Source organism: Podarcis melisellensis, assembly GCF_964234715.1.
Source record: "Podarcis melisellensis genome assembly, chromosome: 2".
NCBI lineage: Eukaryota > Metazoa > Chordata > Lepidosauria > Squamata > Lacertidae > Podarcis > Podarcis melisellensis.
The window spans coordinates 48,019,008-48,037,459 of record NC_138529.1 but is presented as its reverse complement, the minus strand read 5'-3'; the positions used below and the strand labels follow the sequence as shown (position 1 = coordinate 48,037,459).

The 18,452-nt window shown below is 41.8% G+C and overlaps 2 protein-coding genes across 6 annotated transcripts in view; one reads left to right on the top strand and one right to left on the bottom strand.

Moving 5' to 3' along the window:
• The window catches only part of LOC309363121 (A-type potassium channel modulatory protein KCNIP1), a 552,464-nt gene that overhangs the window by 500,440 nt on the left and 33,572 nt on the right, over positions 1 to 18,452 (bottom strand). The gene's annotated exons all lie outside the window — the stretch shown is intronic.
• LCP2 (lymphocyte cytosolic protein 2) overlaps positions 9,717 to 18,452 on the top strand; it is a 34,065-nt gene continuing 25,329 nt past the window's right edge. Inside the window, 3 exon segments of the mRNA XM_081892723.1 lie at positions 9,717 to 10,014; positions 14,173 to 14,235; positions 14,561 to 14,607. Coding sequence (XP_081748849.1) covers positions 9,937 to 10,014; positions 14,173 to 14,235; positions 14,561 to 14,607 — 188 coding nt within the window. The 5' untranslated portion in view covers positions 9,717 to 9,936.

The window sequence follows — 18,452 nt, the reverse complement described above, 5'->3', positions numbered from 1 at the left end:
TGTCTACTCCAAAGTACGTCTCACTGTTTTCAATGGAGCTTATTCCCAGGTAAGCATGCACAGAACTGCAGCCTAGGCATGCTTCCAATATATTGTTAAACATTCCTCCTTTCCCTGACACAATGAGAAATCCAAGGGCAACACTACTGCCTTTTATTTGCTTTGATGACTGAGGCTTAGGGAGTCTTTATAATATACATTTTACTTAACAGGTAGTTCTGCTAACTCTGCACCACATTCCCAAAGAAGCCCCCTCCCAGCCCCTCTCCAGTTTCAGCTAAATCCAACCCAAAAACCCTCTGAGCTCCTAATTCAAAATACAAGTTGTTGTTTTTACATACTTCTGCAAAAATCTCAGACCCCAGCTTCTACAGGTAGAGTAGACTGCACCACAAAATTCTATACAGGTAGAAAACTAGAACAGAGGCAAGTGGCTCATGACAGATCCTCCCCTGAATAACAGACATTCTCATGTTTAAAAGAAGACCTGATATACTACTGCTTCAGTTACTAAAATATAAAGGCCACTGGCAGAAGACACAGCAGTTTCAGTCAGAAAGCAAAGCCATTACTGCCTAATGATGCGTTTAAGCCTTGAGTGAGGCCACTGCAATTATGATACAAACTGGATGCAAATAAAAACAAGCAGTCACTGGTCTGTTGGTCTCTCTCCCTCCCTCCCTCCCTCCCTCCCCCCTCTGTGTGTGTGTGTGTGTGTGTGTGTGTGTGTGTGTGTGTGACTCAGCTATACAGCTGCAAATAATTTTTTTTGAATGTGTTGTAAAGTGCAATATACAATTGTGGCACTAGATGGTAACTATGAGCAGCAGCAAATTCTGTGCCTTTTTCAAAACCATTTTTTTAAAAAAGCATTTTCACAATGTTTTTATCATGTGTATAGATTCCACCGGTGGGTGTGTGTCACATATGAAAATAAAAAGCTAGAATTTTAATGGTTTAGTTGTTGGCATGAAAGCTGCTTGCAACTGCAGGTAGGTGACACTCCCACCAAAATGCAGGCTGCCCCTTTAATATTTTTTAACATTGAAATGAAGTGATCCTTTCCGCATCTTAAAAATATAGGGAAGGCTGAATGTTGATGATGTTTTATTTAATACATTTATACATTGCTCAGTATTTAAGATAGCCTCTTCATAGTTGTCAACTTTTCTCTTTTCTTGCAAGGAATCCTATTAGGAATAAGGGAATTTCCCTTAAAAAAAAGGGATACGTTGACAGCTATGAGCCTCTTAGTGGCTTACAAAATAACTTGTGTGTGTGTGTGTGTGTGTGTGTAAATAAAACAAACAATGAAACTGAGAAACTACAGTGTAATGCAATGCAATATTACGTAAAACTATAATACAATGCAATCAAACAACAACCACTCCCCAAATGATTGTACTGCAGATGTCTTTAATAAAGTGGCAGCTCTAAATCTACAGCGCAATCACATCCTTCCCCCTCTCATGTTAAGCACTTTGCCAATGTAAGAGGGATGTGGGCCACCTTCTTTAAAGCACCATCCAGATGCTTTCAGGCATTGCATTTCGTGTACCGACCATCTGAGCCATGTTAACACAAGCATCTTTTCAAGCGACATGGTCTTCCATGAATAATTCCATACAATTGGACGTTATAGTGGAGAGTAGGGGCTGTTTAAGTTTGACTTTTCTGCTCTATATAACTAAGAGAGTGGCAAACAAAATCAAACTTAAAAAAAATTCAAGGTAATTAATTATTCATTAAACTATCTGCAGACAACTAAAAGGTGCATTTATGTTAATGCTATTAAAAATGTATAGTTGGTAATGAATGGAGAGTGCCCAGACACCTTCTCTTGGAGTTTAGATGTTCGTTTGTTATCGGCACCAGCTAACAGATAATGCTAATAGGTAATAGAAATTCTTGTTCTTAAAGGGGAAATCCTTTGGTAACCAGGTATGAAAAATGTGAGAAACACAACCCTCCTGGCATTTTATCACTGAAGAATTCAATATGGGGGTGGTATGTTAGAATGCTTCCAAATGATTTTTATTTGGCTTTAAAAATAACTTTCATGTCAGGAAGAACCAGACACATGCTAGATTTCTAAGGGCAGGAAATGTGTTTACAACTGAGAATACTGAAACATGCAGCACCCCCTCCCCCTGCTCGATTCTGAAGTACCACAGTCTCATTGGATTGTACAACATGCTTTTTCTGAGCATGTAGTTCTGCACTAACACATTCTTTTTTTAAATGAACCCAACCCATTTTCTGTACAGCTGTTTTAATATTCCAATCATACCTACATTTGTTAAATTAAAGGACAGTCAAAACAAATCAATTATATACTGTACATACCAGACATGTTCTTTAAGTTTGAGGCTTGTTAGCTCTACACACACACACACACACACACACACACACACACACACACACACACTTTTATCAATTGGGAAATCATACTTTCTTGCCAAGTGTACCCAGATTGTTATACTTTTATAAGACCTCTATCCAACTTCTCCATCAACCATAGCTTCTTTTCTCTACTCAACTTCAGCTGAGCTTTAATGGGAGCTGCTTCTGCCATTTCTAATCTTCATGCGAACACATAAGGAGATGTGGTTTATGTGGCTTGGTGGGAAAGATGTGGGATGCAGAGCTGAGTTAAAATTCTCTCTCAGACATTGACTTATTGTATTAAATTGGGGAAGTCACTGGCCCTCTTCAGGAATACTCCAAACGAGTTCAGCAAACAGGCTTGCAGAGGTTCTTCATGTGTTTTAGAACCATGGAAAGTCTAGGTTTTAAAATGCGTGGGAGCTTCCACATGAACAGGAGCCCCAACTTCAGACAGTCTTACATGACTTCCAATATGACAGGGATTGAAAACACACTTGTCCCCATGGGCCCCCTGCCTCATGTGTTCACAAAGCTTGGTTAGAGAATGTTTAAAGAGGGTTGCTGGTTCTCAGTTCAAGTTACCCCATTGTAAACCGAATTATAAAGCTGAACCAAATCATTGTTCACGACAGTAAAGTCTGGCATCATATATTGTAATGTCGCAAAAAATATTCACAGAATGACACTAAGCCTTTAAAAAAAATATAACATGTTTTACACACACACACACACAATTTTTAAAGACAGTGGTACCAAAAAAGGGGGGGAAATCCCTCACAGCAGATGCTTTGAAAGTGCAGTATGAAGGAAGGAAATCCTTCTGGTCACTTGGTTCTTGTTGCTTCTTGTCAGGGGTTCAGGAGTGGAGGCACAGGAGAAGGAGGAAGCGGAGAGCGAAAGGGAACAATCCGAGGGCAGTGTAGGTGAGGAAGACAGTGGGGCAAGAGATTCCATGAGTCTGTCCAGTGAGTCGGAAGATTCACAGAAGGGGGCACCCATAGCCAGGGCAAGGGGGTTCCCGGGAGGGAGGCACCAGGAGCAAGGAGCCAGCGGTGACTCCCAAAGCAGCAGCTGGAGATCGGGACCAGTTTCCCCACCAGAGCGTAGCGGGGGGGAAGAGTCCCAGATGTCAGGACTGGTTTCCACTCCAGGGGAAAGAGAAGATGAGGCAGGGCTGACCACGCCCCTGTCGCTGAGTGAGGAAATAGAGGGGAAGTCAGATCCAGCGAGCCCCCCCGAAGGGGGAAGCAGTGACAGAAGCAGCGTAACGGTCAGGAGGAAAGTTGCAGGCTGGGCGCGCACGCCAAGTTCAAATACACAGGCGCGCGGGACAGCTGGGAGCGAGGATTGGGAGCCAGGTCCTAAAGCACGCCGGAGGGAGGGGGAAGAATCCGGAGACTCTTCAGCATCAGAAGAGTCCAGAAAGGGCAACACCCCGGCGGGCAGAAGGACCCAGAGGAGAAAGGAGCAAAGGAAGAGGTGGAACAAGGGTAGGGTCTTGAACTGGTGTCTGGGGGGAGGAGATTCAGCGGTCTAGGGTAGAGACGTAGAGCTGCGCGCCGCGGCTTTGGAATCGAAACTGAACCTTAATAAAGACTTTTGTATATAACAAGAACTGGCGTTGGTCCTCTGTGAGCTGGGACCTTGGGCAGCTCTGACACTTCTATTAACTTCCGAACTGAATTACACCCATTTAAACTTTACTGGAAGATTATTGGACCCTCTTGCTGTTTGCTTCTAATATCTTGAACTGCTATTTTCATATTCTAGAGGATCTGCCTCAGCAGAAAAGCAGTCATTTACTTAGTCTTTGGCAAAAGACAATATACTGGGTCCTAAATTCAGCACAATAATGTGTAACCTAGGTCAGCCTCTCCTCTGTAGATCCAGATAGAAGATATCTGCAGTTCCCATTTCACTCTTCTGAGTCTGGCAGGTAAAAGTCCTAAGATGGTCAATTTGCAGTTGATTCATAATTTGTCATGTTAACCAATTAAATGCAAATACAATTGAATGCTATCAAAACTCCAGTATAAATACTTTTCTGAGATGTTGAAAGACATGTGAAATGGCTTGCACAGGTTTTTTAATCACTTTTGATCAGAAGAAATGACCATATTTTATACCTTTTATTCAATGTTAATTGAAGTAGAACAACATAACTAAAATAGTTTTAAAAATAAGCAAGTGGGTCCATAGTTCCAGCCCCCTAATTAAACTTTACCCACACCAATTAATCAATTAAAATGTCAATTTGATTAACATACCGTACCTATTAAAATGAAAAGTTTGCAACCCAAAAGAAATTCATGTGTAACTATGAAGCTGTGCCTTGATGTGCTAAAGGCCAGTTTCTTCCTTCATTTTGACTATCTTGCTGAAAGAGCATCCATCTTCCCAAAGTGCTCTTGCATGTATGTGTTTTCTGCTTCACTGAGCAAATAAAATACTTGCCGATGTTAGTTCAGTTGTAGAACCTCTCAGCATGCAACATCATCGCCCCATAATATTTATGGAGAAAAGGTGTCTGCCATGCATGACACTTTTCCAAAGTTATAGATATTTTTTTCAATCTCATTATGCCTTTGTATCACTCTGCAAAACTTTTAAATATTGAGAGAGATAAGCTTCAGTAAGGATATTAACCTTGTGTTCGAAGTTGCATTCTCAGAGTCAAGCTGAAATAAGAGATTCCAAAGTGACTTTTCATCTTTCATGGGCAGTACTGTAGAAATGCTGAGCAGAACTCACTCTTTTATAGAATTTAACACCAGAGAATGCCATTGATGCAGCTATACAGCACAGAATCTAATCCAGTGCACACTGTGCACATACTACATGTTTCGTAAGTCTTTAGGTTACTGCCTTGCCAGAAAATGGCTTGCATTGGCACAGATGCAGCAGCAGCATATGCTGAGTGAGGCAAGCATGGCAAGACCTCCAGCTATGCTGTGAGTCAAGTTCATTGCTAATGTAACAGCTTACCTCTCTCTGTCAGGCAGCTGGTAATAATACACTACTAAATAGTTTTGTAGCCCACATTTCACCAATACAGAAAAATAAAGCAATCATAAAACAAAACAAAAAAATGATTCAAATTAAGTCAAGAACAAAAAGCAGAAAAATTAACACCACAAACCAACAGCGACAATGTAAGCTAGCAGCTGAAAATGGGTTGAAAGAAAAGTGCTACTTGCACGCACAGGCACAGTAAGTCCCTTGCCAAGAAGCTGGTGGCAGAGGGATGCAGAAGTAGAATAATCATAGTCAGTGGCGTAGCGTGGGGGGTGCAGGGGGGGCCGGGCGCAACATCTGGGGGTTAGGGTTAGGGGGCGCAAATCCACCGGTTAGGGGGCACAAATCCACGGGTTAGGGGGTGCAAATTACTTGCCTTGCCCCAGGTGCTGACAACCCATGCTACGCCACTGATCATAGTACAATGTTCTTGGATCATACAGGCCACAACTTTTATTTATTACAAATGTAAGTAGGCTTTGGCTTAGGCATTGTGTATCCTGAATGATCCAGGATGATGGATGATGACCATTGGAGGTTGATTGTGAGATAAGGTTGCCCTATGACATACATCAAATAGAAGCAACCCATCAGGACCGCCACCTTGGGGAGTGCTATGGCCCTCAACCCCCATCTGGGTGTAGGGACAGAAGCCTCCTCGAGGATACTTTTAACAAGATACCCCCATTTCCTTGGAGGGGGAAGGCAGACAATTAAATCACACTCCCTCCACCACTGATGAAGGATCCAACCCAATGCCTTATCTGCCCAAAGTTGTGACAATTGCTGAGATAGGCAAAAAAACAAAACAAAAAACAAACAAACCTCAGACTGGCCCTATTTGCCTGGAGGAGAAATTATTTCCTGATCCTTCCTGATCCCAAATCCTGTGACCTAAACTTTCATAGCAAGGACATACAGTAAACCATGCTAACGAGGTGGGAGAGAGACTAACTGGCAACCGAACGTGGAGGTGGGCCTGAATATATCCCCAGGGAGCAACAGAGTCCCAGTCAGCGCCGCCTCTGGGCCTGCTTGTGATTGATCAGTGGGTGAGAAATTCAAATCCCAGTTGCCGGTGGGAGAAGACATGACGTTCCCTGCCAGCTGTTGAGATAGCTGCTGGCAATGGGGGGGGGGGGTGTGGAGCCACAACTGCTGCTTCATATTGCATGCTGAGCGGAACATGCCCACAGCACACTAGAACAGCAGGTGCTAAATTCACAGCCTATGGAAACACAAGTTCTGTGGCAGCAACTGAGAAGGGTTTGCTTCTTATGAAGTCAAATCTAATCACACACTCTAGGGAGGTTCATTTGGGGCGCTCATTACAATTCCTGTATAGTTTTAGGGAACAATAGATCAAAGTCAGTATCTGAAGAAAGGTTGGAAAATGCAATGGGTACAGAACTGTAGTCATATTGCTTTAGTCCTTAAACAGCTACACGGGTTACTAGAATATTCTGAGGTCCATTTAAGGGCCAAAGCAATATGACTGGAGTTCTGTACCTATTGCATTTTCCAACCTTTCTTCATGGGCAGCCCCTGATAGAGCACATTGCAGTAGTCGAATCTCAAGATTATTAAAGCATGGATGACAATGGTCATGCCTCTGTATTCCAGCAGAGGGTGCTGTTATAGTACTGTCAAATAATGGTTAAAAGCACCCTGAGGTTATTTAATTATTCAGGAAAAGGTCTGTATACAGAAGTACTCTAGAAAGGCATTTCCCCTTCCAAGCAGTCCACTAAGTCCCTCATTACTATTACATCCACTTTGTCTGGAGTGGACTGATCTTAAGTTTATTTGTATAGCTCAAGGGTGGTGAAGCCGAAGCTTACCCCACCAATCCACTATAGATTGCCCAACAGACCTGTGACTTCTTAATTTTGACCTTGGCTCAACCCACCACTGTGCTGGGTCTATCTGAATTCAGAGTTTACTTCCAGAGTCTTTCTCACAAATTAGTATAGCTGCAAGGCAGCAGAGGTCTAAGGTAAGTTTTCCTTCTCCTAGGTGGGCTACCTCCCTAGCTTAACAAGCCCCAGCTGCCCCTCATTTCCCAGTACAGCACATACAGAAACCACTTTATTGACTGTTCAACTCACTGCTCAATCTGCCAGAGCCTGTCTTCACATGCAGGGGGTAAACAAGTCCCTAACTCACTGAGGTGTTAAGACCTACTGACTACCCTCATCTGGCTTAGCCAGACAGTCAAAGCTGTCTCCCAGGATGTGGCTGCTGTCAGATGCTGATAACTTCTAGGAGCTACATGTGAGAACTGAGTGCTGAATGCCATTATGCTTTGGTCATCTTTGGGACATCTTTGGGAAAAGAAACAACTAAGGAGTAAATCCTACACACATCCAGACTGTAGTCCCTAAGACAGTGTTAGCTTACATTGTCGCTGCTCCTGCCAAATGCATTGCTCTGCTTTACTTTGGACCACATCAGTAAGGGCAAGTGGGGGGTCTTGTCGTAGGAACAGCCCAGAACCTCCATACACACTGCCCAGGCTTGAGACCCAAGGAGGTCACTTCATTTTGACTTCATCCCTGGAGGCATATTCCATTTTCTCTCAAGAGAAGTGGATGGCAACAACTTGGCTAGAACTTGGGAGAAGTGCAAATTTCAAAGGCATGCTGTGTTTTGGTTCATGTATTGTTTCAGAAAGCATAAATTTAGCAAGTTTGCCTTTAAATGTAAACTGAATTGAGTTTCTCCACCATCCCAACTTTCCAGAAAGTGTGGTTGGGATTGCCAGCCTAGTGTGCTAAATGCTATGGCTAATAGCATTGTTCACTGACTTGACCAGCAAAGGATTTCCTACTGAAATTATGGTCTGAGGCACAAGCTATATGTAACAATAAAGGTAAAGGTAAAGGGACCCCTGACCATTAGGTCCAGTCGTGGCCGACTCTGGGGTTGCAGCGCTCATCTCGCTTTATTGGCCAAGGGAGCCGGTGTACAGCTTCCAGGTCATGTGGCCAGCATGTCTAAGCCACTTCTGGCAAACCAGAGCAGTGCACGAAAATGCCGTTTACCTTCCCGCCGGAGCGGTACCTATTTATCTACTTGCACTTTGATGTGCTTTCGAACTGCTAGGTTGGCAGGAGATATGTAACAGTAGATGTCTTCAAATGTGGGTTCAATCACAAGCAGGGACGGAGCTACCTGCCCCGGCACCCAGAGCAGCACGGGGGGTGGGGCTAGCTGCCCGCGGGGACGGGGCTAGCCACCCACATGGCAAGCATCCCCAGTCCCCTTCTGCCCGCATGGCGAGCATGGGGGGGTCTGCTAGCCACCTGAGCAGCCCTAGTGGCCCGCCGCCCATGCAGCAAGAATGGGGGGTGGTGCAACGATGTTACCCGCCCTCACTGCTGACACCCGGTGCACACCGCACTCCCCGCACCTGCCTTCCTCCACCAGTGATCACAAGGAGTAAGGTGACTGTACTTGTATGCATTCTTACATAGAACTAAGCCCCAGTGTGTCTCCCTAGCACGCGTTTTTCAGACTGCAATGTTTGAAAAGCCAAAGGGATGCATAGGTTAGGGATACTATCCTCATACTCTAAGTTCCGCTCACTCTGCACTTTGGTTCTAACACCTGGAATAAGGCCTTTTAACATCAAACATATCTATCCTACTCCTAGTTCAAGTTAGGAACAAATTCAGTATGTGAATGCATTTAATTGAACTTTGCTGCCTTCTTGTGGTAATACGGAGAATTTGCTGTCAATCCTTTCTTTATAGAACTGAATAAGCCTTACCTTCACCATTTTGGGGATAATGACATAGGCTGAGGCCTGGTCTAAAGACAAAGCAGAACAAGATGATAGAATCTTGATTTGGTAGAGTGGGCTGTACCATTTCAGTCTGTATGGATGCACCTCACATTTCTAATGTTCCCCTATATTAATGTTCCCCCACATTAAAGCTCTCTACAGAAAATGAAAACAAAAAATATGACGGGGGGTGGGAGGGAGATTTGGCTTAGTGTTCTCTCTACTGTGCTAATTTCTCTTTGCTGCAACTATGTTTCTAAGTAGAGCATTCGAAAATATAATCCCTGCTTGTAATGTGGGGGGTATTAACACCTCTACCAGCTCAGAACTTTGCCATCGCATTCTTTTTAATGTGTGTAGACCCAGACATCAGTGACCCCTAGCTTTGCTTCACATTGGACAGGGGGGAAAGTTTCCTGGGTCATATCATTTCTTCCTTGTCACTGTAAACCCTTCTTTTGCAATGGTAGGATTGAGCCCCGTGGTTCCTTGTTTACGTATTTAGATTCAGAAAAAGGAAGTGGTGGAGTTGACTAACTAGCTGACGGGTTTTCTGAGAAAGAAAAGAAACCGTTTGGTTCACACCGGAAGCTGTTGCTCTGAGCAGTTTATTTGCAGCACAGTTTTGAAGAAAGAAAAAAACTTGGGAATTTACCAGGGTCACTGTGTGGGATGAGTCCTGTTCTTGGATCACTCCCAAGATAGGCATTAACAGGCTTGTAACTGGCTAGGCAAGAAGAGGAGAAATGGATTCACGAAACACTCCCTATCGCTCAGAAGTGGCCCGCTGGTCCCCAGATGAGTTAGCAAACTACTTCAAGAGGGTAAGTTTCATTTCAGTTTTGCTGCTCTAACTTTATGCTACAAAAATTATTTTTGTTACATGTATGAGATGATCACTTTATATGAATCCTTGAGAAATCCTTTTTGATAGACTTTATGCCTCCTTCTGAATGTGATGGAACTTGTTAGAAACTTCCTAATTCACTTTTCTGAAAGGAAAGGATCCTGTCTCAACCCATCCCTATCCTTTCTCTTCACTGAACTGGTATTCTAACTTCTGTTCTGTGAATAAAAACTGAGTTCCATTTATAGAATGGGTCTTCCTCCTCACACCCCTTGCAACCCAAAAGTCCACTTCTGATGGTTGGAGGACCCTTCAAAACAGCATGATATGTGGCACAAGAACAGGAGGGGAGGAATCACAGAAAGCCAGGAGATCCCCCCTTGTGTGAGCAGAAGTGTCATCTGCACATGTAACCATACCTTTTGAGCCAGGCTATTGTCAGTCCCTAACTTGTCACGTCTTCTCTGCGTTGTGTATCAAATATGGATTTGTAAGCTCCCTGACAAAGGACTGTGGCCCTTCAGAACTCTATATAGAACCTAGCATGTAGTTGGAGAGAAATGAATGTTGTTTAAACAATTAGGAACACTAGTGATTCATTGGGCACTCTGGTCCAATATATGAGCACATCAGTCGCAGGTTGTCCACCCATTCCAGTGGCAAGATACTAGCAACGAAACAATACAAAGGCCTGTCCTCCATCATTTGTCAAAGAAGGTTTCACCTTGATTTTACTTTAAGTGAGAGAGAAGCTTCACATCAGGGCATGAGGAGCCCAGAGGACGAGTGAGCTGCCTCCATGATGTTTGCAGCCTGGGGATGAGGCTAAAATGCTGGGGAACCTTTGCTGTGAAGGTGTATTTCCAAAGAACCTAGAAAATACATTTTTATTTCCACATATTTATTTATCTCATAAATCCTCATATTTATTTTCATACAACTTAGCTCCAAGGTTCAGAGAATTTCAAAACTCTGAATGTATTTGTAAATGGCTACAATCTCTGTTACTTTCACTCCAGTTGGCTATGAAGTTCTGTGTGTTTCCATAGGCAAATTGCATATCTCTTAGCCTAGCTTACATCACAGGCTGCTGCTGCAACAATCAATAAACTCAAATGCATGCCATGGGGGAATGGGATAAAATATTAAATTTACATAAGCAATCTAGGAACTTGTAACTTTCTTTGCAAAGTATAAGGTTTGTTTTCCTTTGAATACTTTCACAGTAGTTCACATTTTGGCAGTGTTCAAATTGCAAGGGAAGAGGTCTATGGCTTAGTTATTGCTTTAGAAAGCGGTAGAGAGGTTTTCTGATCCAGAGTTCTTCCTTGCTTTGCTTACTCAGGCTGCCAAATATCCAGCAGGGTCTATCTACCTACCTGCTTGGCACAGTCCCCCCACCCCCAATACATTTGTTTTGATCAGACACTCCCTCCAGTCAATCCACCCTACTGCTACCTTCCAGGCCCCCATCTGCCTTGAAGTCTATGTATACTGCCTGGAATAAGTTTCCAGCACAGCCTTTTTAATTTCCCTTAAACCTAGGTCCTTTCTACAACGAGCACTGCTATTCTGCAATCAACTGAGAATGAAATTAAAACAATGATTCTATATGGCACTTAACACTGTGCTATAATCACATTAGGACCCAGCAATACCCATTCCCAAGACTGAGGCTTACATGACCCGGGAGTTTTCCATAAGGAATCTTGCAGAATCCACTCCATGTATCAGATATTTGGCTCACACTCCATTAACATTGATGCAGAGTTAGAGCAAGGATTCCTCTCCCAATACTGTTTCCCTAAAAAGAGCCATCAGGAATCTCTTAGTATCATGCCTGTGTGGGTGTATGAATTCTGTCTCTTTGGGCTGCCGCAGATTCTGCTGGCGAAGGGCAGAACATCTGCCATGAAAGAAATGCATAGTGTTTGCTGACCCCTTTGCAATTTGACTACCCAGAATGGTGAACAAAGTCTTGAAAATCCCTTTCTGGAATTAACAAAGGGTCAGAAATACAGAAATACAGCCTTGGGGTACTCTTGTAAATTATCTTAACCACAGTGTGTAGAGACAGGCTATAGCAGTGTTTTTGCTATTCGAAAGGGAATTGGGTTGATTAGTGAAGAAAGTAATCCACTGTTAATCATTGCTGTCCTGTGCCATCCATCTGTATTCCATGCATATGCTTTGGGTTGGGGAGTTTCTATTGGATGAAGCCAGAATTTCCTTTTTGAGACTAAATCTCACAAGCACAAATGAGAAGACAGTTGCTTATAACTGCCAGGGATTTTTACTTTGCAGTTACTGAAGTGGGGAATGATTTAAGACCAAATTCTATGTGAAAGTAATGATATGATTAGCAACCAAATAATGTTTAAAAGAACAAATACCAGGCATGGGGCAGGTGGCGGGGTATCAGTATCAAAGCACACAGGGAGGGGCAGTATTAAGCCTTCTCCTTACCAGCGGCAATCTCTGAATTTTATGGGGAGGAATAACATTTCAATTGGCACCAGTGGAGATATTGTTATACTTTCTCCCCTTTCTCCAACCTTTCTGCTCTTAATTGCCACTGCTGGGAGCCATTTTCTCAAATATGATGTCAGGCTATCATTACTTTGGGTGCAAAATTTAAGTTGTGCTTAAGATTCTCTAGTATGTTCTTAGGCCCAAATTGCTAATTTACACAGGATTACAGTCTACATGAAGTGTCCAGTAAATTATGGACAGACTATGAACAGCGTAGACTAATTTATTTTTCTGAGTTAAAACAGATTCTGAAATCAAAGTTTAAGCTTCGAAAGTCACTAGTTCTTCAGCTAATAATAAAAGGGAAAGACCAGATAACCTTCCCAAACCATTCTCACAAGTGATCCTGTAAACTGATCGGCTTACACCAGTCTCTCAAATGCAACACTGCAGACTTTCTACACAAAATGGCTGCCTGCCTCTCTAACTGTTGGAATTATAGAAAATGAAAAAAGTCTAGAAAATTGTGGCTGCTGCCTTAGCTATAACCGTAAGTGACCTGTGACAAATTCTAAAACTACATTCATTTTGAGAAGGAACTGAGTAGATTCTTTGCTCTGCTGTATCTTTCGGACAAACCTATTGTCTTAGGAAGGAAATGCAATTCACTAGATTTCGTTTGTGAATTACTACCGCATGGCAACAGTGCATTTTATCCTCAAAGTAGAGAAAAGGTTTCCTCTTAAAACTACAAGAGTACTCCAGTTTGGAGTCAGCCATTTCATATACCACAGTTATTTTGAATTGTTTTACAGTGGTACCTCGGGTTACATACACTTCAGGTTATATATGCTTCAAGTTACAGACTCCGCTAACCCAGAAATAGTGCTTCAGGTTAATAACTTTGCTTCAGGATAAGAACAGAAATCGGGCTCCGGTGGTGCGGCAGCAGAAGGCAGCCCCATTAGCTAAAGTGGTACCTCAGGTTAAGAACAGTTTCAGGTTAAATACGGACCTCCGGAACGAATTAAGTACTTAACCCGAGGTACCACTGTACTTAAACCCTTAAAATGATAGGAAAAGCTCTCTTTAATTTAAATTACTCATAGCTGCTCAATATGTTAATAGAAGATAACTAAACACTGCCATCTAAATTTTCAGGAAGATAGGATTAGATGGGAGGGATTTTTGTTGCTTTGTAATTTGTGAGGATTTTTACATCAGTGTACATGTCAATCTGCATTTTATTGTTACACAAGGGACAGAACTTGGGAAAATATTTTTGTTAATATACTTTTATCTTTGTGCCTTTTATCATCTCAATGCCTTTAGTAACATTATTCCTGTTGAAATTTAAGTTGAAGTTTTTTTTCCATTCTAATTTCAGCAGGCTGAAAAGCTCTGGCAAATTGTGCCCTTAAAAACCATATACTAGCTCTGCTAAAGTAAGTCCAGATGAAATAAATGAGTTTAGTGATGAATTTGTCTAAGGATGTAATCCTATGTACACAGAGGAATTCCAGAAGTGCCTATGTTAATGAGACTTAATTCTGAGTAAGCATGCATAATAGTCAGCTATGGTTATTCAGAGACCTATTTGATATAAATGTATTCTTTATTAAAATGATCAAGTTTTCCTGAATATGTGTCTTTTCATCAGCAGCTAAACTTCAAGGACTGTGAGAAAGTTGCAAGGAAATACAACATAACTGGACAAAGATTTCTGGTAAGTTTTTCTATAAAATTACATTTTCAAAAATGGTCATTCCTTTGGATTAAAAGGAGAGGATTACTAGCTAAGTGGAAATGGTGTGGTTGCATAGGAAGAGAGATATGGATGAATTATTAAGAAAAGTGGTGAAAAGGTGTGGAAGGTTTGATTACTCTGTGGTGCATTGTATCTGTCACATTTAAGCAGATTGTCAAGTTTTAAATACCACTTCTATGTAACTACAGCACTTTTAGTTTTATTTTATAATAATCAAAACTACAGTGACCAAAACATGTTGTACTGGCACCATTATAACATACTGCATGTGTTTCTGTTTCAGAATATGTCTGAAAATGATATTCAGAAGTTTCCAAAGCTAAGAATGCCGTAAGTAAATCAGATGATATAATCAGATTCTAAGGTGGATGTGGAAAATGGGTACAAAGTTACTGTATGGTATGGAGAAGACAGATAAAATCTGTTCACCTCAGCTTTCATCAAATGCATTTTCTTGGGGCCAATCCTGTTCATGCAACAGGGTGAAACAACTAAAGGGTAGTGGGGATAGATGAACTGAAGCGGGGCAGTAAGATTTTTAAAAGTGTCCTCCTTAGTGTGAATGCATCATTTTGACTGCTTCAGGCAGCAAAATGTATTGAACTAGTGCTGCCTTTTCTAAAAGAAATATTAAAGACATTGGTCTGGATCCAGACTTAGTTGCAGTTAGCTCCCACTGAGACCAATGTTTGTGAGGTCTGTGCAAACGATGCCAGAAGTGCCACGTGGATGCCACAAACAAATTGCATTCAAGCCTGTCAGAGGGGATGTACATTTTGGGGTAGGGGAATTACATCCGTACGTGTGGTAGACCTGTACAAAGGTGAACATGTTTGGGTGTTCAGAGAAATCAAAGCAATAAAAGGGCAGAATGCTATTAAACAACCCAAGTTGGCATTATTCAACCTTTATTCAGGAGATAATATGGACCTGCATTATAAACACATTGGACAGTTATTGCTAACAGCAAGACTAACGATAGCCAATTATTGAAAACTTTTGGAGGGTGCCATGCTGACTTCATGGTACAGTACAAGAAAATCTAGCAACTAGTGTTAACAGAGAAGCTAACCAATAAAATAAAAATACCAAAGGGAATAAAAACAAGAGATACCTTTTCAGGTACCCATTTCATACATACACAGCTGCAGGAAAGAGGGCAGGACACACACACACACACACACGCTCACACTATAGAATTTTTGGGCTGATATGACTGTATACTGTAACCAATGTTGCCACACAACTGGAAGCATAAGGCTGTGAGATTTGAGTCTCTAGGGGTGAGATCCCATTTTTCGTATCTTTTATATGGTTTGGTAATTGTAAAATTTAAAGAATTGTATGCATAAGGAGCACACATCCTACAATAAACAACCATCTGGAAGCACCCTTACATACTTTATGTAAGTAGTCTACAGAATACATATTTGCTGTATTTCAAGGAATTTGCTTTCAGGACAAAGAATGTGTCATCAAATCCCTTTAATCATTTAGAAGTATCTTGAAACTTCAGTACATCAGACTTCCTCAAACACAGAAGTCCTAAATCTTACGTCTATCTCTCCCACACACTGGCCTTATGAGTCCTTTATTACATATGTGCTGAATCTATCCATCCTTTAAGATCAGCTGTTATGGACCCCTTGAGTAAGCTATTCTGAGGCATGACTGGTGGTAACACCAAGATAACTTTCCTGGTGGAATTCCCTCACCCAAGAAGCTAGGTTATCTTCCTTTATTTCAGTTTCGACAGAAACTGAAAATGTTAATTTTTAAACATGCATTTGATTCAGTTGGTTAACGTATTGGTTGTAAGAGATGCTCGTTGTGTTCTTGTATTTTGCTGCTGTTTTTAGGTTGATCATTTGTATTGTAATCATTTGATGAGTGTTTTTTATATTTGTAAGCCATGAGCAACTCCTTTGTGGAAGGTAAAAGCAAAATATAGAAGTTTTAAATACATAATAAATGAAATAAATGTATTAGAACTACTATGTAAAGTGAAGACATATCCTCCCCACCCAACCCAGCCTTTCATCCAATGTGATTCTGTGTTGCTTCCTCATGCGTAGATTTAGGGTTTGCATCTATTTGTGTTTCATTAGTTTGCATAGTCTACATAACATTATCCCCAAGCCCCCCCCCCCTGTAAATTTAGATTTTCCTGGTGCAGGGATAATCTGATAAATTGGGGGAAATCAGGCTATAAACCCCTCCACTCATGGTCACAGACCAATTGTTTTTGAGTGGGTGGGTGAATTGTCACTTGCTGCTTTATGTGCTCACTACTTCCTTGATATTTTCATTTATTTTCTGGTTGCCTTACTTACTTTATGCTTTTGCTTATGGACTACCCTGGTCTTTTTCAAATGTGGAGAGCGGAGAGTAGATTAACAGTTAAATGATGCTAAAATGGGGACAAGCCCTTATTCTCAGGAAAGCTAGCTGATCTGCTTCAGTTGCATTAGCTTGGAAGATTTTTCATGAGAAGATCCAATTGTAAGAAAGGCATCCCAAATCCTAAAGTGTTTCCAGCCTGAAAGTTGTGTTGTAGCTAGTACCTTCTTCAGTGGAAGCTGTACTTCAGTTTTCAGTGAAACTGAGAATACTCAGTTTGTTCTACAAATGTGGCCTGATGTCTGGCAAATGTTGCCAGTAGGAACTGGGAAACAAATACTTAAGAACATAAGGAGAGCCTGCTGGATCAGGCTAATGACCCATCTAGCCCAGCATCCCGTTTTCACAGTGACCAACCAGAGAGGAGGAGAATTAGAAAGTGGTGGGAAGGACCTTCAGTCCTTGAGACTGTTTCATTTGAGCAAGACCTATTGGGCAGCAGTTGCTGGGACCACTAGGCCCGTGCTGCTTTGGTTTCTTTGAATAAAGACTTAACTGCATCAACACCATGTTTTTTTATTGCTGACCTATGCTTGACTCTGGCTACTGCCAAATGGAAATCACACAACATTTGTCATTATAAAGCATATCAGGTTTTTAAATAAAGTTAATAGCAGCTGCTTAATTTTATATGATTGTATAAATTTGATAAGGGGACTGGCTTGTTGGCATTGCCAAACACAATCCAGTCCAACCAGCATTCCCCACAGCTTTAAGACAGCCATCACAGAAGCAGCTCAAGAGACAGTAGGCTTCTTGGTTCACTTGGAGGTATCTGAGCAGAGGCTGGGTGGCCCTTTTGTCAGGGTTGCTGTGGTTGCATCCTGTAGATTCTGCACTGAGCAGGAATTGATTTTCAAGATCCCTTCCAAATCTGTAATTCTGTTACCCAGACTCTCTAAGACTCTTGCTTCCCAGTGAGCTCTGCCCTTTTAATATCACTGAAGCCCAGAGAGTGACTTCTGGCTGGGAGCTAATGGGCAAAGGAGCTTGAGTTTTCATTTGTCAAGGGATGTTGGTAGCATTTTTGGTGTAAATGCCAAATTACATTGGTCAATTTTTTTATTCATACTGGCCAGTGCTTGTTTGGTATATGGTTGATAGCTGGCTTTCTGTCAAGCAGGACCTGAGACTGGCCAGATTTCCACCCTTGTGGAAGCAGGATGGAGTGGGTGCTTTGATTTTCCCCCTATCCTACTTGTGGTTTCTGGGGTTTTGTTGGTAGTGGTGTTAGCAACTTAGCCTTTAAAGTTCATCCATCCTGTGCTTCTTCTTTCTCATGCTAGTAGATGTCTGTTTTGTTTGCAATGGATCTATTGTGCCATAGAGGGGAAAAAATAGCACGTGATGTCTAGGACTTTTTCCATTGTCACCTTCAATGTAACAAACATCCATCTCCACTAGCTCTCAGAAAGCATTGCAAAGCCCACTTATCTCGGGCACCGTTGCTGTTGATGTTGCCATTTATATTTGAGGTTGTTCTCTTTTTTCATTTTAGTTGTTAGTTTTAGAAAGCAATTAAATCTGTATTATTTGCCAACTGTCCTAAATAATTGGTAGACAGGCAGACAAGCAGCGAGCCAGAACTGTGCACCACAAGAAGAGACTGGGAGGGACTCTGATGCCCCAAGACCAGAAGTCTCTACAGAAATCTATTCAATAATATCTCACATAGTGAATAATTTGGCATGTTCCACATAAAAGTGTTCTTATTGTTCTTAATATCCATAACTTCAAGACAGAACCGCCAGCAAAGCCTTATGATGCCCTGCCCT